Here is a 23,448-nt window from a genome sequence, read left to right as displayed (position 1 = left end):
CAGATTTGAGAAACATCGGAAAACAGTGCAGAGTTTTCGGGTCGAGTAACTCGAACGCCATGCCAAATCTGCACTAAGCGCGTCATTTAGCATAAATCCATCGCAATGCGATGTCTCTTTAAAACAAACGGCAATACGTTTATGAGACTTGATATCTGTATTGTTCTTTCTCTACGCGATATCAAGTTTCTTCGGACTTGTACTTTTTTTCCCGTGCTACCCCTTCGCGAGATGGTCGAGTTTATTTTTACCTACGGGCAGGAAGCTCTCTCTAATGAACTTTAACCTGCTCAGCGAGATAAAGCAATTAACGTAAAAACGGAATAATCCAAGCCCCTTCGCGCTCACGCTATAAGCTAGCCTTTCACGGATATGCGATACACATGTACCCAGATGCTTATTTTTAGTTCAATTATATACTATACGTAGTACGATACATCTGGTGGTATATAGATCTACGCGATTAAATAGCTTAGTAGGAAATTACTCTACGCACAGATGTATATTTATATATATATATATAGTATTAAAGTTATATTATATACTTGTTCCGCACTGTATTGGTACACGTCTATAGTATAGGTACCTGCGTCTATTCTCTTTATAGCATTTAATTTACATCGGCTTTCGACTGGAAATTGTAATTTATGTGACTTAACAACTGCTTTGTGACGTGCTTAAAAACGAGACACTGCAAACTCTCGAAGCTACTTCATAGCGCAACACGGGAGCCAAAGAGGTGCGGTGGTGGAATAAGAAGACGACAAAGAAAAAGAAGAAGAAGAAGAATAGGAAGTTGGTTGGATATATAGTATAGAGAGAGAGAGAGAGAGAGAGAGAAAAGAGTGAATGGGAAGGAAAAGCGAGTGTATCGGTTTCTTAAGGGTTCCCTAGTGCGCACGAGATTTCATCGAGGTAGTTCGACACTCGGGACGCGCTCGAAGCCATTGAATTACGCTCAAGGCTAAGCGTGTAGGTAAAAATCGATAGCTATAACGCTCATATTACTGATATTTCATTTACCATGGAACTTAATCCGCTCGCTTTACTCTCGAAAGAGGAAAACGTAGCTGCAATGAAAATGGGAGGGTCGGAGGGAGAAAACGACAGTGGATTGTTTCCAGGGGAAATATTTTAAGATAACGAAGAAGAGAGGCGCTTGTTTTGTTGGGGAAACTATATACTTTGGTACAGCTATATATATACAGAGAGAGAGAGAGAGAGAGAGAGAGAAGCTGCAATAGTGGTGTGGTGAGAGGCAAGGAGGCGAGGCGAAGGAAGGAGAGCACGGCGAGCAATATCTGTAAGGCCCTCTCGCTTAACGGGAGCTTCGGCAAATCCTCCGTGAAACCTTGAATCCTGGAAACTTCAATCTCCTACGCCGACGGATATTCCACCGACACGGTAAATAAGGATATCCTACGGACTGGATGATACTCCGGGCAACACGCGAAAGTCAATGTGTACAGCGCGTTTGCTTCTGCCACCGCCAGGAGTTTCCCTAGACTTACCGAGAACTTGATCTATCTGTTTGGCAGTCGGAGATAGCTAATTTTGGCAGAAGCTACCAATTAACGCGAGGGATCTCGCGAATTCTATCAACTTGCAACAAAATTGCTTCCGAGCCTCCTTCCTATCACTAGCACGTGTATGCAGATACTGCCATCGACAGCAAGCAACCGACAACCGACGCCCGCGAATTCAAATTAACAATTCGAGCAATAATTATACCACTTTATATTCGCCAATTTACAAGCAGCGAGAACCGTCCGTTATTTCTCCACTCTATACGGCATTACGCCATTACGGCTTTCTGCAGAAATGCCAGCCCAAGTGGCAGAATGCAATTTGCTAGTCGCTAATCTAAACGTTTCTGGCCTTCTCGTTTGTCACGGCCACGCGTTAGTTATGTCTTTATATACGATCCACCAGCTGAACAGGAACAACGCGTTCCGAGTATTACCGGGATGGTCAACAAGAATGAAGCTGCTGCTCCCCTGCTCTCCCTACCCCCTCCTTTCGCCACTTTTCCCTCTTTCCGCGCTCTACAGCGTTACTTGGTCGTCTCTTATTTGGTTCGCCACTATACCCACCCTATCACGCTGCTTCCCTCTACCAGCATATTTATATATATACACACATATAGACACACACACACACACCACATTCCAAAAGTTAACCTGCATGGCTGCGGTGATAACGTCTCGCCCGTCCTTTTCCACTTTCTTTTCTCGCAAGTTTGACGGGACTAAAACAATGTTACCGCAAGCGTGGTTAATTTCAGAATGCAGCTTAAATATGGCTAGGAATACTTGAATGGATGACGCTCCCGGCAATACAGCCAAGTTTATGCGAACACACGTTTCTCCGCGTGTTCTACACAGATTTACTGGCCGTTTCAGAGGCTCCCCACCGTCACCACCAGTTCCACCCCATCCCCTCCTCCCCTCTCCCACAGTTTGTCTTTCATAATATATTACCAATTATTATAAGCGCTACAGCCACCTGCAGTTCTGGCGACTGCCAAACCTTCGAGAGAGAGAGAGAGAGAGAGAGAGAGAGAGAGAGAGACTCTTGCTTAATTGTAGCATCAATGGAAATCAGCATAAATCCAAATTAGCACAAGTAAACGCGGTGAACCACTCTAAATCAAATTCCACTCGGATAATTGTTGCTTATACTTGTAGCTCGAAAACTTGATTGGCGCTTGCGAATAATTCAGCAACAGACGTTAATTAATTTAACCAGCATATTACCAATTTGGATAATCGATTGGGCATAAATCAGTGGGATTGCCGGAAAATCACCGGACGTGGATCAATTCTTATGTGTATAAGCCGCGGCTTTGTTTTACATATATTAGCTATGCATATATATATACACATATATATACATGGATGCACTAAGAGTCGAGGTTGTTACGGATCAGAGTATGGAGTACTATAGCAGGTGGATGCTTGTAGCGGAAGGGCTTATTGGTAGGCGTGCTGTGCACGCTGCTGCTGCTGCTGCTGCTGCCTAGCAAGCTAGCGGGGGAATCTCCACTAGGTGCAGTGCTATATAATATAAGCTGATGTGTGTGCTCGCGTTCGTTGTTACTTAGTGGCTCCACTTTGAGAAACTTGGCTCTATCCAAATCGCAGCTTTCGATAGTTAATTACGGGAGGAATTATCGTCGATGATAATCGACGCTCCACGGTTAATCTGGCTAGCCAAAGATTTAACAGCGATTAGCATGGATAAAGTTCAGCCAGGTGGGTGAATATTAATTTCGTCAATAGCGCGGTATATCGAGGAAGGGGGGGGGGGGGTGAGGAGTGGCACAATGTCGTCGGATAGGGACGAATCAAAGCCGAACTTTGCTCGGTTGCGTCGAGATTGACGAATAATGAATCTTGATTTGCATTATACGTATATACAGTGTGTCAATTCGGGGCCAGTCGAGTGCGAGCTACAATTTGGATCGTGCGGGGAAAGCCACGGTACGCGGTGACACCATTTAGCGTGACCCTGTAAGCCATCTTCGATAAGCTTACATTATGTATATATGTATATCCACGCTTGGCATTCGAAGTTGCGAGCCGATGCTTGACTTTCCGCAATTAGATCGATTGATCGAATAATGAGACGACTCGAGGGTGTGCACTCTTCGGGCTATCATCTTATATACTTCGCTTCTACTGACTAATTAAGTTTTATCGCAGATTACCAATCACGTATGATCGAGAGCATCTAGGTAACCTAGATAACCGTGAAGCTAGCGATAATAGATTATTAAAGATAAGACGCTCTCGATCGGATGATGCTTCAGGCAGTACGAAAATATATATATATATATATATATCTTTTAGCCTGTGCACAGTGAATACGTAAGATATACGTAATACTATAGGTACATGCAAGGTAAAAGTCCCTTGACAACCGAAGAATATGCACTTATTTCCACGGTTCGACTACAACAAGTTTCCTTCTCTCTTACCAGAATTTTCGCTCAAGTCGGCTTAACAGTCTATGAACTTTCCCTTTGTCCACGAGCGTAATGGAATAAGAAATTTTTAGAATTTTCTCGAGATTCTCCTCGCTATACTATATCCACGCGCTTGATGGGAGCTATTTTTGCAACGAGGCTAATCAGCTTCGATAATTTCTCGGTTGGGAAACATTAATGAAAGTGAAGTGATGTTGGCAGAGATATATATATATATATATATACATAGCAGAGTATATAAGGTAAAAAAGGAAGTAGAGAGAGAGAGAGAGAGAGAAGTTGTGACAAGCATCCATTGTATAATGTTGAGCAAGGGAGAGAATACTGCAATACTCCCGCCATACGGGAGAAACGTATCTAAAACTTTTGCGTGTCCTGTTAGCTCTGAGTGGATGATGTTCCAGGCGCAACGCATTAACGTGTACCAGTGGTTTCGCTGTACCGATTCAAGAAGCTCATACAAAATATTTTGGATGAACATTCGGACTTTTATGGGATACTAGCTACATATCCCTGTCCATTGAATAAACATTAAACCTCCAACAACGTCCGCCCACCAATGTTTAAGCTGCTTATTTAACATGAAAATGGAGATCTCCATCTCTTTCTGTTACATGCTTCCGTCCATACAATATTTACCTACTACGCCATTTGTTTAGAGACCGAGCATATACAACATATACTATCACGTGTGTGAATGTGTGTGTTCGTATATATTTATATACGTATACCGTACAACACATTACAAATTACTGGAGATTTTTAAGGGAAATGTGAAACACCATTGACCCGAAGAAAGCGTGCACGAAGTAGAAACATTTGATTGGCCAGCTATCGACGTACCAATGGTAGGTATTTTTTGGCTCGGATCGAACAATTCTGGTGCAGTGTTCGTCTTACGAGTGGTAGCAATTAGGATGATAGAGAATGGTTGAGAGGGGGAGAAAGGAGTAGATAAACGGAGAGGCAGGAAGGATAATATATTTGCGCCAGGACGAATTTGGCTGGTTGTCCGGGTGGTCTATTGAGTCCTTGAGGAAAGCCCGAGCTCAGCTGCAACTCGAAGGGATAGGGGGTGGTGGTGTGGTGTGGTGTGGTACACACCGTCCCGAGTGAAATTTCGACTCGCACCAGGAAATCAGCGCCGTCGGCATTCCCAGGCAACGACGAGAGATGTAAAAGTCGATATCTATAACTATATAATATTAGTGGCGTTCCATTAGCTTGGGAAGCTTAATACGCTCGATTTTCTGACGGCGATAGTCCATTCTTTCGAAGGATATTCAATTACCATAATCGAGTCTTTTATTTATGAAGGGGTTTTAATTTATGAGAGGACTTTAGTCATCCGGCTTCCACTCGATGCCGTGGCTGCTTCAGCCTCGATTTAAAGTCTTAAAAAAGCGAAACTTTTCTCTCAGACTACTTGCTTTCGATTAAGAAGCGTGTCTTTGAACTTATCCGTTTAAATTCGTCGAGTCTCTCTCTTTTCCATCGTCTTTCAGCTATTATTTCCGTATCGTCCCTTTTTTCGTTATCCTGCAGTCGCAGGATTCGGCTTACTCTAGGTAAATAGTTCGATCAGAAACGTCCTGTCGCGCACCGTTTCTGCTTTTCTCCCTCTGCGCGCGTATATATATATATATATATATATATATACATATACATATAGTATATGTATACCATAGCTCTATAGCTCCCGTTGCCATTGTCGTTACAGCTCCTCCACTATTTTTCCCTCTATACTCGAAGACTTGCTCACTTGCCTCCGAAAAATCCACAAGCTCACCGGCTAACAGTACAATCGTCCAATTCGTCATTTATATTCATAATGCACAGTCCCTATTTCCACAACTTGCCTTTTCTTTCAAGCACAAAAACCGGAGAAAACTTTTCTTGTGTATATATGTGTGTTTCGCACGAAACGCCGTGCTATCTTGAACAAGTTATCTCTCGATCTATCACAAGTGTCAATGGGATTTCTTCGGCTAACAAAGATTCTGAAAAATCTTTTCTTCCAGCAACTGTTATATATATATGTGTGTATATATATAGCTCTCCGTGGTAGCTGCTCTTCATGAAAACATAATGCGATATGACTGGTGATACTTTATTTTTCTCACTATATATATGTATATATAGCTTCATTACGAATAATCGAATTTATGAAGTAGAATATCTGAGACGAGAGAGAAAGAGAGAGAGATTTGCGATTTGGCGAGTTTGATTTTCCTCCAGTCGAACGAGCAGCGCGCGTAAGAGAACGTGGAAGAAACGATGTTGGTGTACATTTCGCTCAACTGAAGCCCTCGAATAACCGATATCCGTTCTCTAGAATAATAAAGGAGGTATCGATTTTTAATCCGATCGTGTCCCAATTTACTTAAACTTGCAATTTAATTCAATATAAAATTTTTATTCATTTCAGCACTGGATAAGAGCCACGCGACTCGGACGAATTTTAGATACGCATCTAAATTGCGCAATTTTCCATGAATAAACGATTTTACGATCTATCGTAGATTTTCTAATGAGATTTCCTAATTTCTTCCATGCTGCAATATTCGTTTTCTCGATCTGTGTAATGTCCGAGTTGGCCCATATATGCACTTATATATACATATACATCTCTCTCGGCTAAAACTGCGTAAAATACAAGCTGTGCGCGACGCGACGGATACTAAAATTATATACACTCTTTATATTATTTCGGAAGAAGGCTTCTCATTGGTTGCTGCTCGGTGCTATCGATAATACACGCTTGGCATGAACTTTCAAAGCTCCCGACTAGCTGCTCCGTACGGTTCCGTTTTCACGTCTTTCAGGAAATCCGGGCCTCCGTGGCGTTCAACCAATCACAAAACTCGATATTTATGCACATAATATAATTTCCCCGTCGCCGAAGAGTGAAATATCTTTCTCCATCTTCCTCATCCTCGTTCTCTCTTCACCAAAATGATAAACACCTTTATGGAGGAGAGTACCTATATAGCCGGTGATTTAATTTGAAATTTGTTACTGTAACTTCTTGCGAATAATTCACTCATATTTTTCGCTATCGAGACCTTTTAGCGAAGCCCACAAAGCTTCCTCCTCTTCTTGCTCTTTTACCAGGCGATCCAGGAAATTCAAGTAACTCTATATACTTGCGCAAACGTAATGTCACGATCAACCAAACACACAGACAGCGCGCGAGCGCGCATGCACACACACACACACAGACTCACAGGAGTCTATACACACTGACCGAGCTTGGAACCGGATGCCAGGGTCTCGGATATTTATACTCATAAAATAATTTTCCTTGAGAATCTGATTCCTTTGAGGTTTGAAAGCGCAGCCCGGTAAATGACGTCCAAGAATAGACAAGATCGATCGGTCGTATAAATTTTCTGAGATTCTACGTGCCAGTTGAAGAGGGAGCAGTGTGCGTCGAGAACAGAAAGAAGAGGAATAAGAAGAAAACGAATGGCGTAGAAAGGAGGAATCGCCAATTCGAGTTGCCGCAAGACGACCGGAAATAATATAGTGTTTTAGGTATTTAAGGATTCGAGTGGAACAAAGCGGCTGGCCGAGCGCATATCGGTTCGATCGAGAGGAACCAATTTATAACTTTAAAACGATATAAATCGCTGCGAGCCATGGACTTTTGCACCCCGCCTGTCTGCTTGCCTGTGCATGCCGCCTGCCTGCCTGCCTGCCTGGCCTACTCCCTTGCCCCCCCACCCCTCCTCCCCTGCTGCCTGTCTGCCTGCCAGTCTTCTGGACCCTTGCCCGATTTCCACCCCTACTCCCCACTACATCCCCCTTCCCACACCACCTCCCATGCATTTAACGCAAAAAGTTTCTTCAATTTTGACACCATCCGAATTATCGAAATAAACTCCACGTCCGCCAGCGCAGCCAAATAAACTGATTTAATTAAAGCACTGATAAGAAAAAGACAATGAGAAAATCATAATATTTCATCGACATTACAATATTTATATTCTCGAATAACGAACTGAAATCACACTGTGAAATTAACTTAATCGTTAAATTCAATGGAATATCAGATTGCTGTTAAGTTCTGTATGGAGCGGAAAATCACGTCAAGTCGAACGTATATAAAATTATTTTTAAATCACATCAATTTAAGAAAATGATATAGTTATGATGGTAAAGGGTCTGGAGTATTTAAGCTATGTAAATTCTGCCACTTAGTTGTCTATAATGGTTTATATTCCCTCGCGATGAAATCATTCTTAATTACATATATATATATATTTATATATATAGGTTAAATCATTTTTTAAGGTCGCTTTAAATATTTCTTATCCTTCTTTAGGTTATACTTTTATTTTTGAGTGAAATACAAGAAAAATAATAACGATATAAGCGCGATTCTGGGTTACGCTAATTAAAGTGTTAAATATCGTTTCAACTAAAATTATACGACATCTGGATGATCTGTTTTTAAATTTATCAATAAAACAAAATTCTATGAAGTAAAACAATCTATAATCCATTGAAAGTTTCTATAATTAAAGCGACTTATCGATCTTTTCGACATCCGTCTATACTAAGCACGAAATATTTATGTATACACTATGTGCTCGTTGTACTATTAAAGTATATACATATACATATATATACAATTTTTGTATTCTTTCCATTCAAATTTAACATGAAGTTTTCCATTGCATACAGCAATGGAATTCAGCTCGATTCTTTCATCACCAGCATCCGATGCTTATGCACGTTATTCACTGAAATTTCATCCGACTATATAATTATTGATTTACTGACTCGCCCAGCAGCACCAAAAATATAAAACTGCAACGTACATCAAATTATTATATAGTTTCTATAATAAGCAGGCCGTGAAACCTATTTTTACAGATGAAAGTACACGCTTGTGCTATCCATACCGTTTTAATTACGCTAATTGCCAAACGCTCTCTGCAAGCCTTGCAATATGAAAAAATCAATGCGAATAAAATAATTTTCAAGATCCAATAAAACTGTATATACGATACTTTTGATGAAAAGCGTGACGTTATATATATACATATAGAATAGTGGTATTTCAACTAATGACGAAAAATGATTATTAAAGTGCAAACTTCTTTCTTCTTGCAACAGTAAACAATTATTTAAAGAACGTTCTAATTTGGTTAATAAAACTTGGATAATTTTTAAAAACCTTGCCACTTTCTTACTCGACTTTGGAAGATCTTCTGGAACCTTTTAAAAGTGGAATATTTTTTCACCCCTGTACAGGGCATTCAGAGGCAGAAAGACCATCGGTACGCTATTTAAGAGACGTCAAAAACTTTATATCTATGCATATTCCATGAAGCGGCCAACGTTGCGGCTCTTATGCGACACGGATTAAAAAAATACGGAGGATTCTCTCGTACCCCTTTCAGGACATTCGAACTTGGCTGTATCATATACATTGCGCAACCAAATCAATAGTTCAAAGCATGCATTATTTTGATTGTTTTAATGACACGAAAGACAGATACCAATATTAATCAGATTAATTTGCGCTAAACTCAGCTGCCGAATCAAACGTGACTCGTTTTAATCCTTCGTTTCAACCATAATTGCTTCAAATAGTACAATCTAATCGATCGATTCGTACGATTTACCATCAACCTGATTTCTATACGGAATCCTGGCGAGCTATTTCTGCAGGCCTTTGGCTTCAGAAAGACTGCAGAGCGCTATTATATAGTAGCAATTGAAAAATGAGCTAGAGGAAAAAGACATTTATACCGTATGTATTTAACAGAGAGCTGTTAAATAAATTAGGGGTAATCGCGAAGAGGTCTTAAAGGAAGGAGGTGCTCGTAGAGCAAAGGGTGAAAAAGGGCTTCGTTTCGGTTCCTTTCTTAATAAAACTCGTAGCGTGTAAATAATTGAGAGGAGTTGGAGAAAGAGAGAGAGAGTTCCCTCTGGCTGTGAGACTTTAAAGGGGATGATTCTAGTCAATTTTTTAATAAGACGAATAATCGTGGAGGAATGGAAATCAGGAGAGAGGAGTGTTTCAGTTGGTAGTTGAGAATGGTTATGGAGGAAGAGTGGTAGAAAGTGAGTTTGCGGAGGTGCTTGCTGGAGGATAAGAGATAGCTTCCAATTCCACGCTAAATAAAGCGATCCGGGGGATTCCCGTAAAATTGGCGTCTTCTCCGCGAAGGATCGAGGCATCCTCGGCGATGTCCCATAAACGTCAAGACACGATAATGACGTCAGTCCCGGAAGAGCGACGTCGACCTCTCTCACTCTCGTATAGTTTCACACACGTTTACTCGCGCTCACCCGCTTCGCTTTCTCGTTGCGATAATAACGTCAGCAGCCTGGACGCACGAGGAATTTTAACCGATCGAATCGATCAAACAGCCTTCCCTAGCTCCCTCCTATCCCCTTTCTCTGTACCTTTCTCTATCCACCCCCTCCCCCCTCCCTACCTCCCTTGGCCATTGCCTCCTGGGATGGATGCGCACATCCGCACATACACAGGACCAAGTACATCCGCAACCCTTTATACCTGCGATGTGATTTGTCGAACGGTTCACCCCAGATTCGAAGCAAATCACAGGGTTTGGGGTTCGCCGAACGAAATCGCTGTTTACGAGCCCGCCGCATCTCGGTTAAATCGACGAGGGATGCCGTCGGGTGTATCACTACCGACCAACCGAATACCTCTGCCAAGAGTGCGAGAAAGAGGAAAGTACATATATATATATATATATACATGTATAGGGGGGAGGATTGGGCGCGAGTGAGAGGAACCGAGGGTGTTATACGTGACGTTGCCGAGATAGGTGGATGGAGAGAGGTTGCGCAAGAGAGAGAGAGAGTGGTAACGGACTCGAGCCAAAATGTGGAATCGAGAGCGAGAGCTTTGCGGGGGCGTACTGAAAGCAGAAGGGGAGAGAGCAGGGAAAGAGAATGAACAGAATAACGAGTGCGGCCGCGAATATATGATTCATTCCCGGAGCGTTACGAATGATAACTCATGCATATTGAACGGCAGGGGTCGGATTGTTCTCTGAGTCAGAGTCAGAGGAGAGTCGGTGCCAGTAGAGGCAGAGTCGCAGCTATATAGCGTCGGAGTGGTGCTTGCGCGCGTGGCGCCTCTAGCGACGAGAACCGAGCGCAAAGGGGGAAAGTTTGGTTCGTTCAACGACGAAACGGGGACCCCCCTGGTGAATAAGAACCCCCCCCCCCCCCACCCCTCCCACGACGCAACGTACCAGTGGCAGGCAGTCAAGCGGACAGGCAGACAGGCAACAATTTCTAAACCGAGCAAGCACGACACAGCAATACTACAATAATACTTCTAGCGTATATGGAGCTATATATGTGCAGGTAGAAGCATATACGCAATACGCGATCCCGCACGTGGTACGCCCTTTCCCATCCGCGTACGAAATCCGCCGCCGCCGCCGCCGCCGCCGCTACACCGCGAACAGCACAACTCCAGTTTCCGACGACGACTTGTCGTCTGATTACACGACTTGTCGGAAGTGGAGAACGATCGAGTGAACTAAGCGAGCGATCCTACCCACGATGAATACGCCCTCGCTCAAATTCCCGTGGAACCGCTCTCAGCATCCTTGCGGTTTTCGCCTTTTCATCAACCGAGTCCCATCAAACCTCTCCTCTCCCCCCCCCCCCCCCTCTAACGCACACTCCACCGCACGCATTCCCATACCAGTTTCGTTTGCCACACTATAGATATACATGTACACATATAACTCCTTTTCTTAATCACGTCTACGAATCGCGCTCAATTCGCTCGTCTCTATACATATACATGTATATATATATGGCGGTGCACCCATCCAGACTAATAAATCTATACATCTAGTTTGTGCGAAATTTTACATATATATATACGGTATATAGACTATATTCCTCGTATTAACTTATTATATTCCTCTGGCCTATTTTCAGTTTCATTTTCAATCCAGCTCGTATAACTCTTATGGCATAATATATACGTATTATACGGTCGACGCTTAAGCTACAAGCGATATATTCATTTGAGTTTATTGCATTCGTAAAGTGGAGGAAAGGTAATTGTTTTGCAAATACGGTGGGAGAGCTACACGTAATTTTTTACAGGCTCTATTTATCTGACGAATTGGATGGCTTAAGGACAATGGAGTATTTTTATGTGACTTTAAACGTCATTCGAATTCTTCCTCCGTCAGTGTATTTGTTCTACGCTGTAATTGAGTTTCCTTCCTGAGCGCTCGGCGCCATGAGTGAGGCGAATAACTGAGATACTATATAGGTTTAAAAATATTTATGCGCATTATATAGCTACATTTAGAGATGTTCGAACGACACGGAACGAACGAACGAACGAACAAATTGGAGAGAAACGTCGCCCCGTGAATTGTCGAATTCCGCAAGTGTGCGAGGCGTGCATAAAATTCGAGAGCCGACAATTCGCGGCAAATTTCACTCACCATCGAATATCATTTGATGCGTGCTTCACCGGAAGTGTGGACGAGGATCGAATGGGCTCGAAAGAGCAGTTCATCGCTCTGAAATTTCACTCATTCTCTCGCACCCATTTAAGGGGATAAAACGTATATAATTTTAATAGCATTTTCTTCATTTCACCTCTGTCACAAGTTGGCACTCAAATTTTAACAAAATCATCTATTTAAATACCATTTTTAAAAGTATCTTGTACGCAGTTGATAGTAGTATAAACGGTTTTGTTTGTAGTGAAGAGATAAACTAATTTTTATGAAAGTTTAAATGCGTTAGCAACCTATTAAAAAAAAAAATAAAGAGAGAGAAAAACATCGGGAAAACATACATCGATTCTGGATTGTTCGTAGATATTTGTTCCGAAGAACTTTTCGTTTGTAGCTTTTAGGAAAAGTTGCAGCAATTTATAGAAAACAAAATATTTCAAAAATTTAATTTCTCCTTTGTGTCATGATTTTTCTTATAATCTTATATGAGCATACTACACCATAGAAATTTCTGTCAGTAAAGTAGAAATAGCTTTCACGGAAGTAATTTAAAAATAGAGATTTTATAAGCATGTTTTATGAAGATTATATCTGTTTACATCTAAATAGAAAAAAGTTTCGAAAAAGTCCCATGCAATTGATATTTCTTATAGTTATACGCACACAGAGATAAATGAAAGTTTACGTTCATGCTTTGGGGAGAGTGTAGTAAATACTCTGTATATAACAAACAAAAAATACAATAAATATTGTTTAAGCGCAATAAAAATAAACATTAAATAGTATAAACTTAGCAGGTCAGATCTAAACACGCGCAGTTGGCTCGTTTCTTCTATTCGCTTCGTGTGTTACATTCCTCCCCCCCCCTCCCCCCCCCACCTCCTGCCTACGGCGGTTCCCCATGTCACCGCTTACTCCTAGGACTTTTCCCTTTCCTCCTCTCAAATCGCACATGCTTTTACCACTCTATAAACGATTTTAAATTAAATCCAGGTGGGGTTAAAAGGTAACACCTTGATAAAGAACGAGAAACTAGATTTTGAATTTTTGCAAATTGCTCCAACTTGTTATCTAAATAAAACTAGAAATAAAAATTCCTTTACTACAAAACATCTACAAACCATTTGGAACTAAAATACGCTTTTTCCGACATTTTTTTTCTTTTTTTTTTTTTTTAAGCGGAGAGCCAACATATTTGGACCGTCCTAAAAATTTGATTATCTTTTTACTACAAACAAAAATGGTTATAATGCAATCAACAGTACACAAGACATTTCTGAAACATGTTTAAAAAATGATTTTTTTTCAATCCGGATGCTAACTTGAGAAATATCTTCATTTAACATCTACACAATCCTCTGCACAGCGTTGAAATTTCACGAAACTCGATTGGGATGAAAGAAATGCAGAATATAATATGGAAGGTGACGTGGGTATTACTTTATAAGCGAACGTTTTAAAGAAATATTAGAGTTTTGAAATGGCGAGAGAAATTGTCGTTGTTCTCGAGGGGGAGATATAAGGTGAAATAGTGAAAAGGGGTAAGAGATAAAAATATTAGGGTGGGAAGAATTGTGGAGGACTCTTATTAGATTAATGATTCGGAGCGTTCAGCTTGACGCACAATGGGGGGAAAGAAATATTTAATGGACGTAGTTGCTGCAGTTGACAAGGAGGTCAGAAGCTTGGTCGTGCCGTGCCGTTGCGTTTACTGCATCCACACAACCCGAGTAGTCGCGTCGCGTCGCGTCGAGTCGAGTCGAGTCCCGAGTCGCCCGAGTCCCGACCCCGAGTCGAGTTGAGTCGAGTCGAGTCCCGAGACTCCCGAGAGCCAAACGGAGACATTGCCGTCGCGCTTGAACGCTCGCCTCCTCGCATCCCCCCCCCCCCCCTACGCCCCTTGTCTTCTTCCCGTTCATTTCTATACTACTGTTTCCAGCAATGCTCGCTCGTTGCTCGCCTTTCATTCGTTTGTATTCTCAAAAATGGAACGGTAGCTCCTCGTGCTCTTCCTCCTCCTCCGTGTCTCGACCTATCTCACCCCCGCAACAGTCGTAAAGTACAGGTGTCGTATTTTACTGTAAGCCTTTATTTCAAGCAAAAGCACGTTGCGCATCGGAGATAAGCCGCTTAGCGAGCAGCGAAACCCTCTTCAGTTTTTGATACATCGTTTAAGAAGGATCGCGCCTGTAAAAGGAACGCCGCTGATTCCAGACAACTTTACAACCTCAGCTCCACCCCCCACTCCTCACTCTCCCAGTCCCCTCTCACCCTCCCCTGCTATCCTGACAAGCAACCCGCAGTACTGTCATGCTTTTTCCTTAATAAAACTTCGAATCAATGCCGAGAGGGCTATAAACAATCGCTCTCTGTCCCCTTTGCTAAAGGCTTACCGAGGAACTGTTGAGCTGGCAGGAGAGACTTAACCCTCCCCCCTCCACTCTCTCTCTCTCTCTCTCTTCACACATTTTCACGCCACTCGAAACTTCTTTACCAGCCCCTATCGCGAATATCGAGAAGCTGAAAAATTCATGGCTCCTTTAATACCGCGAGTCACACAATGTGCAACCCCCTTAATGCTTGTTGCCTTGCATCGTTAATATCGGAATTCGCCTACAAACTGCAATAGGACACTTTACTCTCTGCAAATGCAGAATCGATATCCCTACATTATTTCCAATTGGAGGGAGGCCTATAGATTCTCGACATTGGCGCGGGGGTTTTATCGCCCGAAATATTAACGTGCGAATCTCCGGAATGAAACGGCGACTATGCCGGAGGGGAGGGACAGAGATGTCGAGAGGGAGGGCTTGCCACAAGGGGCAAGGGGGAGGGTAGGTGGAAAGTAGAGGATTTGGCAATGATATAAATCAATGAGCGTGAACGCGCGTTGGCTTGATCCGATAGATTTTTTTTTCCAGCTTTTTTTCTCCTTTTCTCGCCAAACACGGGAGGGCGGTTCACCAATCATATAAGAGCTCGATTGTGCTTGCCTGTGGAAAAAACAAGCGTGTGGGCGCCAGGTGCATTCATCGCTAGGGGGTCGCAACCACTCGCAGCCAGTCGCAGCTCGCCGCGCCGCTGTTTTTCGACTGTTATTATATGCTTTATCGACTTTTCGCTTATTCATACCACGCTACGTAGTAAAGGATTAAGGCCGTGATTCAGAAATGGCTTGATAAGGGGATGAAGTGGGGGAGAAAGTATTTTATATGACGCGATGGGGCTCGCCTCTCGAGATTAGCAAGGGCTCGCGTGTTTAGCACCCTCCCCCCCTTCCCCTCCTCCCACTCTCTTTCGTGTCAGTATGGGTACCGACTAACCGACTCCCTTGGCAGCCGCGTGAGATCATCGGCGCATTTTGCAAATTATCCTTATCGCCATCGTTTTCCTAATTAAGCCCTTCCGGGGCTGCACGTATAGGCCTCTATAGGACACCGGGTAGCTCGAAAAAAAATGACTTGAATCGAATCAACCGAGTCAACAGATGAACTCGCGATATGCTATCTTGTCAGAGGGAGAGAGAGAGAGAGTGACATGGCAAATAATACCGGTTGGCAGGAATTATTTATTTTGCTTCGGCTAATTAGTCCAGTTTACCTTGGCAACTTGTAATTGGTCAACTTCCTGAAAAATCCATGAAGCAAGAATCTTGAAGGAGTGGAAAATTAACGCGAGCGCGTGCATAAACGTTCTTGGGCCACTTGACCATTCATTTAATTAATCCAGCCGATCTTTTTTCCGTTCCCTGCTGAATTCCCCGGGTCTCCGCAGCCTTGAAGTAGGTAAGAAAGATTGGGTAGAAAAAAAAGATGCGAGAGAGAGAGAGAGAGAGAGAGAGGAGATGGTGGTAGATAGTTGAAGGAAGGGTGAGTTCGGAGGGGGAGGAAAGGAGAAGCCTCCCTCTCGTAATTGCTTCTTCGCGCGAGCAGTTGAGATAGAATTCACAAAAGAAGGCAGAACGGTGGCGACAACGCCGACGATGGAGGGATACAGCGGTGGTAGTATGGTCGTGCGGTGGTGGTGGTGAGTAGCGTTACACACGTATATATATAGCGACAGTTTTTGTTCGAGCGTGATATTGCGTAGTGTGTGTATATATATGTATTACATAAAATTGTCTGACGATATGGGTGAAAGCTCGGGGTGTCTCTCTTTCTCTTGCGAGGTAGGTAGGTGCAGGATGACGTCGACACGAGTACACGGAGAATGAATAAGAGTACACGTACGCCCTTTTCCTGTTCGAAATCACGAGCACTCCGTGCCAAAGAGAACCGAGTGCTTTCAAGTTATTGTCGTCCGCGACACCGCTGATTAAATAATGTCCTACCTCTGCAGTAATGAATCCAAGCGTTTCCCGTCTCAATTTGTCAGCCGATCGCGCTCTCCTCTCTCTCTCCCGCATTCTCATACCTATACTCTCTCTCTCTCTCTCTCTCTCTCTCTCTCTCTCTCGATATATATAGATATATAGATATACACACAAGCTTCGGAACCTATCGGAACCATCTCGCACTTGCAGAGCGCAATTAATCTACAAGCCACAATTAAATCGTTCGCCAGCAAACAAACTTTAACTATCGCATGTTCATAGTGCGAACGAGGGTAGCTGGAACGAAGCCTCAAGTTGCTCGTTCGTTGGTTGCCGTGGGACCGAAACTTGTAAAACTGGCCATCATCGCGCGTGTCATCAATTTTCTCGTGAAAGAAAGACGAGGACGGATAGGGCTTGGCTCGACGCGCTCGCCTTTTCGCCTAATAGCGCTATTAATCTAAGCGTGATCTTCGCAATTATGGATTAACCGCGACAGGGGGACGCTCGTTAAAACAAATTGGTCGGTGCTCTGCGCGAGTAGAGAAGAAAAACTCCCCCTTTCACTGGTAACCCTCCCTGCAGCCCCAGCTCCTGCTCCTTCTCCTCCGAGCGCGCTGCCTCATCCTTTATTTCACTCTTGCTTCTCTCTCTCTCTCTCTCTCTCTCTCTCTAGCGCGCGTTCTAGCTCTCCTCCAATCCACTCCACTCGCCTCTCGGCGAACACAGCTATACTATATATATATAGCAAAGCCCACCAGTGCCCCACTGTCCCGCACAGCTTCTCTATTCTCGCGCGCGCGAGATGCTTGCTTGCGCCAACCGTAATCGGAATCGGAGTCCAAGTCGGAAGCTATTAAGCAAAGGAGCTCGATCATGCGCTAATAAGCTTCCACGGAGCTTTTCTCAAGTACCCCCACCCATCTTATACTTACTCCACTACTCGAGCTTCCAAATAATTTCGCCGAATTTCCGCGCGCGCTCTTCGAGTTTTCCCACTGGCTCCAACGGCTCCGCGCTGCTTCCAGTTGACACTTGTGAAATTAATCGCTTTGAGAACTCGGGGAATCCGAGAGCGCCAGTTATGCCAAGTATTTGTGCAAGAGGCTGCAAGCATTTAACGCGTGGGAAGCTAACTAACTCGCAGCCGGCCGTATTTGCGGCCTTTTCACCCAGTACCGGAGCAGCCCTCGTCATCCATCGACACTCTCCCCCCCCCCCCTCCACCCCCTCGCGAACCCTATACTCTTTAACATATACGTATATATATAAACTATATGTTTACGTTTCAGAAATCGACGCCTTGAGAATGCTGGACCTTGTGATACCCCAGTACGTCGTGTGGAGGCAGAACATTCGACTGGAATGCAATTTCAATTTGGATGGCGAGATACTTTACTCGGTTAAGTGGTACAAAGACGGCAACGAGTTTTATCGATACGTACCGAGAGATATGCCACCAGTACTGGTCTTCCCTTTACCCGGTGTCACAGTTGACGTAAGAGTTTCTTCGCTATATATATATATATATATATATTTAGTTACCGTAAGTTATCACCCTCCCGCTTCCCTCGATCCACTCCAACAGAATTTTATTCATTTCCAATCAAAGCAATACGTACTGCTTTAATATTACATTTCACGTTTAAAGCCTATACCGGATGCAATTACACGCCTTCCAACTTTACCTCTATTATTACGTTACAAAAAAAAAACCTTAAAAATAGTGAGAACAATTATTTCGATATTCGTGCAGATTTTTTTTATAGATTGGATTATCGTGTAATGCATCAGTTTGCTTGTGTATCTTTTTCATATTCGTGTAACAAACAATAATGGTGTTGACGCAATTTTATTTCGTGATAAATTCTCAAGGATTATTATATAAAAAGTTGCTTTCACAGTCTCACAGAACTGGAGGGTTCGTTAAAATTCTTTATAATATATTTATTTTTTGTCATTCGTTTATCGTAATTAAAGTTGATTGTCGGATAATAAGAGAATCCTCTGACCGCGCACGCAAAGCTAACTCGTGAAACGTTAAGCAGACAGATACACACTGGAGTTCTATATATTGACAGAGAGAGAGAGAGAGAGAGAGGAATTAATTCCTACTTATGCGTGATGTAGCATTCTACCACTAACGACGGACTCGAGTGACAATTAATACATATTTTATGATTAACGCGCGCGTTGCAATAAGTATCATAGGGAGGAGAGGGGGTGGGGATGAAATTTTGCCGAGAAACCGGTGATTTTCTAATGTTCTTGATTTGTTTGGCAGATTCACAATTCCACGGAACGCTCGGTTGTGTTGTCCTCGGTAAATCTGATGAGTTCCGGTCGTTACAGATGTGAAGTTTCTGCAGAGGCGCCGTCTTTTCAAACAGTCTCCGATCATTCCGATATGAAAGTTGTTGGTAAGATTAAACGCAGCTTTCCTTTGCATTTCAAAAGCATCTTACGTTTTGCTCCATTGATATATAACTGCGGCTTAGTATGACGGTGCAACGAGACGAAAATGTAGCTGCGAGAGTGAATCCTCTAAATTCACATAAACGATCTACATAAGGTGTAGTATATACTGTGGTACATATACTATATATATATATATATAAACTTGGAGAATTGAACGGGTTGATGGAAAAACGCGAAAGATTTAATTAAAACGTATAATCGCAGCTGACAAAATTCCGTTCTATTGGAAATAGAAGAGTATAACATTATACAACATTTAGGTGAAATGGAGTTATATTATTCCATTATGAAGCAATTTCTCCGATTCTTGGCAGTCTCGATAAAAGCAGACGAAAGAGAAATATTATTAGTACGCGATTCGTCGTCACTTGCCGATTGTTCGTCCAACAGTCATATAATTTTATGACGTTTCTTAATAGCTTTACCCGAGGAGGGACCTATTATCACTGGGAAATCTGGAAGACACCGATATCAAGTCTCGGAGGTCGTACGGTTTAATTGCAAATCGGTTAAATCGAAACCAGCCGCAACGCTCAGTTGGTTTATCAACGAGGAATCCGTGAGTCTTTTAACGTCAGTCAATACCTACATTTATGTATGTGGGATGAGACATTTGAGACATTGCACAGATCCGAAAGAAAAATTCATTTATCTTCGCGTAACTTTGAGACACCGAGAGATATCAATTTTCACGTAAGACCTCTTTCAATGCGATTATATAGAAAAAAGTTTTAAAAAGTTACTGTGCAAAAATATTAGCATCTTCTATATACATAAATATATATATAGTGAACGGGATAAATATTTTCTTATAAATCTATACCTCTGTGCTACGAAGCTCGTTAAATGCCTCACCCTGTATATACTTTTCTTCAAATTCTTAATTTCATCGTGGACCTCATTCTCTTGCCCTCTCTTGATTAATTTCTAAATAAAAGAGTAAAAGTTTAAGAGGCTTGGCAAAAAGAGTGGTATTGGAGAAAAGTAAGTAAGGAAGGAAGGAAGGAAGGAAGGAAGGAAGGTAGGTAGGAAATTTCGAGTGGAGAAAAGTATAGGTGGTATATGAGAGGGGAGAAGTGATACACACATCTTCCGTTCTCTTTCTACTGCATGTGCACGAAGAGCTAGGTTGCAGCTTGTAAGCAAGCCATCGAGCTACCTAGGCAACCTATCCGGTTAGATAGGTGGGTGGGTTGGTATATAGGTAGCTAGGTAGCGTGAAAATAGCCGAGCGTGCATTATCTATCGGGGAGAGGCGAAAACAGAAGTTTTTTTATTCTCAACGGTACTCAATATGCAAGCTCGGAGGCTTTGGCTGCGTCATCGTCTCGAGACCGACGTGTTCGCTTTCTGTATTCTGTCTCTTTTTGTCTCTTTCTGTCCTCGGCCCGCTATCAGGTGGATGCACAATACTTAAGAGGGCCTCGCATCATCGAAGTGAATCGCGAGGGTCTGGAGACGGCCGAGCTCGGTCTGGAGTTCCCCGTGCGTGCGAAGCACTTCAAGAAGGGCAACATGAAGATCAAATGCTTGGCGACGATAGCGAACGTATATTGGAAATCGAACGAGCTCAGCATAGAGGGTGAAAGGACCCTGAAAATGCCCGTAATGGAGAGCAGAGAGACAAGAGCGCAAGGACACACGCACGCCGAGCATATCCTAGGTAATTTTTCTTTATTTTCTCTCTCTCTCTCTCTCTCTCTCTCTCTCTCTCTCTCTCTCTCTCTCCCCTCTCCCATATATACGCTATAAGCCAATCCCTTGCAATCCTTCTCGCAATCGTTATGCCACATACCTTACACCCAATGCCACTCCGCTGCATCCATGTATAGTACATATATACATATACATATATTGATAATAGATACCTATATACTCATCTATCTTGCGTATCCATCCCTCCTATCCTATATTCGTGTCAACGTGCAGTGACACGCTAAATGCACGTCTATGTGTTGTATATACATACCACATACATACTAACGCGTTTGCATACGGAGGTATATATATATATACGAATGTACTATAGAGTTGTTGAATAAACAGGGAAAACTTTTACTGACGAAAACCTCGGGATTTTTGTCGTTTTTCATGGGTTGGCCTGGTGCATGCACATGTGGTACGCGATCCATTGCACGAGATACTATACACAGCAGCGGTACAGGTACGGGGGGAACGAGGGCCGAGGCGATGGATGGAGAAAGCGAGAAGCGATACGTGCAGGGAGTGCGCATCACTGCAACCGTTGAAAAGCACTAAAATATCCTCCATTAAAGCATAGATTTCAATCCTTTTTTCCCACTTTCCTACCACTTTTTGTTTCACCATTCTTTCTTCGCCGGTTAAAAACAGCACTTTCCAAGCAGCAAACTCATCCCCGTCCGCCTTTATAGCACGTCGCCGAGAATCTCTCTTTCGGCTAGTTATCTGAACGTTGATAAAGCTGACGATATCTTCGCGGCTTTTTATCTTTTTTAGCCAGCCACGCCACGACGGAAATGGAATCTCGCGTGTTGCTACTGCTGATCGCTGGATTACTTCTACTGCGGTAAAAGAAGAGCCGAGCGACGAGTACTGACCTCTCGCTAACCCCTTGAACAACAACCCCATTCACCCGGGGCTCGCCATCCCCTCAGGCCTCAACGCCAAATTCTATGTCGACTCACCAACGAGCATTTACGGATTATCGACGTTTATTCTCCATATATTTTTTATAATCCACGCAAATAGTGATACTTTCCTCGTGTCCACAGAGACGGTACATTATATATATAATTATGTGTAATTGTACTATATCAGGAGTATCAGATATGTTAACGAATTTCTATTCAACGCGCCGCGAGAATCGAACGAAAGCTGCGAAGCTCATTGTATATTCATTGCAAAATGAGGTAATATTTACATCGTCGTCAGATTTATCGAGCTCCAATACTGACAGTGGTTAATTATTTCCACTTTATGTTATATATTATATAGTATATAATATATATATTTTCAACCGATTATATCCGTTTGTTCCAACGAAACGAGACTATACTTATGTATATTAATTTATAATAAATCCCAAAGAAATATATATATATATATATACCACCAAAAAAGTAAATCTGTAGTCTTTCATAAATCACAATTATTTTATTATTAACGTTTAATAAATATCATATAGATATTTTTAATTGTATCATTGCTGAGCGAACTTGAGCACAAACTTGAGTCGATAAAATCATCGGCAACTACGACAGCATCCAGTTTTGTACATTTGGTTTCCCTTCGGCTCTTTTGAGAGTTCTATGATATACTTGCATGGAAGTATTAGTACGGTAAATACATATTCAGTACGTATTGCTATACAAAACGATGCTTCACATTTATTGCTTTCACTGCTTCAATATGGCCCGATAATTTGTTAAAAGAAGTCCTTAAAAAATCTACCTCGATTTCATGCAATACTTTTGATTTTTCATGATGCTCTATGATAACTGTTTTCAAGTTCTCTCAATAAATCGAAAAGAGTATATTATAAAAAATACATATAAAAAGACAGACAAAAGCTTTCAAAGCTTGTATCTGTACAATAAACCTTACACCAAAGAAAGTGTAACTTTTTTAATTTCACTGTAAGAAAACAAAATTCTGAAAAGATCATTATTATATCGAGAAACTCATAACCTTTGTTTTTATGATATTATAGAGGATAGACTAATTAAAAAGGTATATTATTATATATAGTATATGAAATGTTTCCTGCTCGATCTTATTCATCATGTCCCAGCATTTTGGTTGTATAAATAAAGTTTATCCACGGAAAGTCAAATGCTGTGGCAAAAATTATAATATTGTTTTGTTCTCGTCATTTATAGCTTTTAACACTCTAGTCGCTAGCATTCATCCATAATATAATATCGTAACGTTAGCGTTGCTGTAAAGTGTGTGAGTATAGCGTGCGTCTACCAAAGATATCTGAAAATTTTACGCTAAACATTCCTAATTGTTAATTATAGTGGTGGAATATGTAAATATGCATACTGCCACATCGTCGTTTATAATAAGATTAAAAGTATTCTGTATATATGTACATACGGTAAACACTCTTTCATTTAAATTAAAGTTTAACTATAAAATGCGTTATTTCATCAAATAAAGAAAATAGAATAATATGGACTGTGGTCTGAAAATGTTTGTTT

The 23,448-nt window shown here is 42.1% G+C and overlaps 1 protein-coding gene across 1 annotated transcript; it reads left to right on the top strand.

Annotated features, from left to right (window-relative positions):
• Positions 1 to 3,229: 3,229 nt before the first annotated feature.
• LOC136784937 (uncharacterized) lies at positions 3,230 to 23,425 on the top strand. Its single transcript, XM_066745901.1, has 6 exons — positions 3,230 to 3,254; positions 18,079 to 18,284; positions 19,071 to 19,206; positions 19,684 to 19,823; positions 20,663 to 20,927; positions 21,743 to 23,425. Exons 1-6 carry the CDS (start codon positions 3,236 to 3,238, stop codon positions 21,814 to 21,816), a joined length of 840 nt encoding a protein of 279 aa, XP_066601998.1. The 5' UTR covers positions 3,230 to 3,235; the 3' UTR covers positions 21,817 to 23,425.
• The last annotated feature ends 23 nt before the right edge of the window (positions 23,426 to 23,448 follow it).

Source organism: Prorops nasuta, unplaced genomic scaffold (assembly GCF_024137725.1).
Source record: "Prorops nasuta isolate Cenicafe-Biocafe unplaced genomic scaffold, Cenicafe_Pnas_1.2 PNAS00104, whole genome shotgun sequence".
Classification (NCBI taxonomy): Eukaryota; Metazoa; Arthropoda; class Insecta; order Hymenoptera; family Bethylidae; genus Prorops; species Prorops nasuta.
This window is presented reverse-complemented; position numbering and strand designations above follow the sequence as displayed.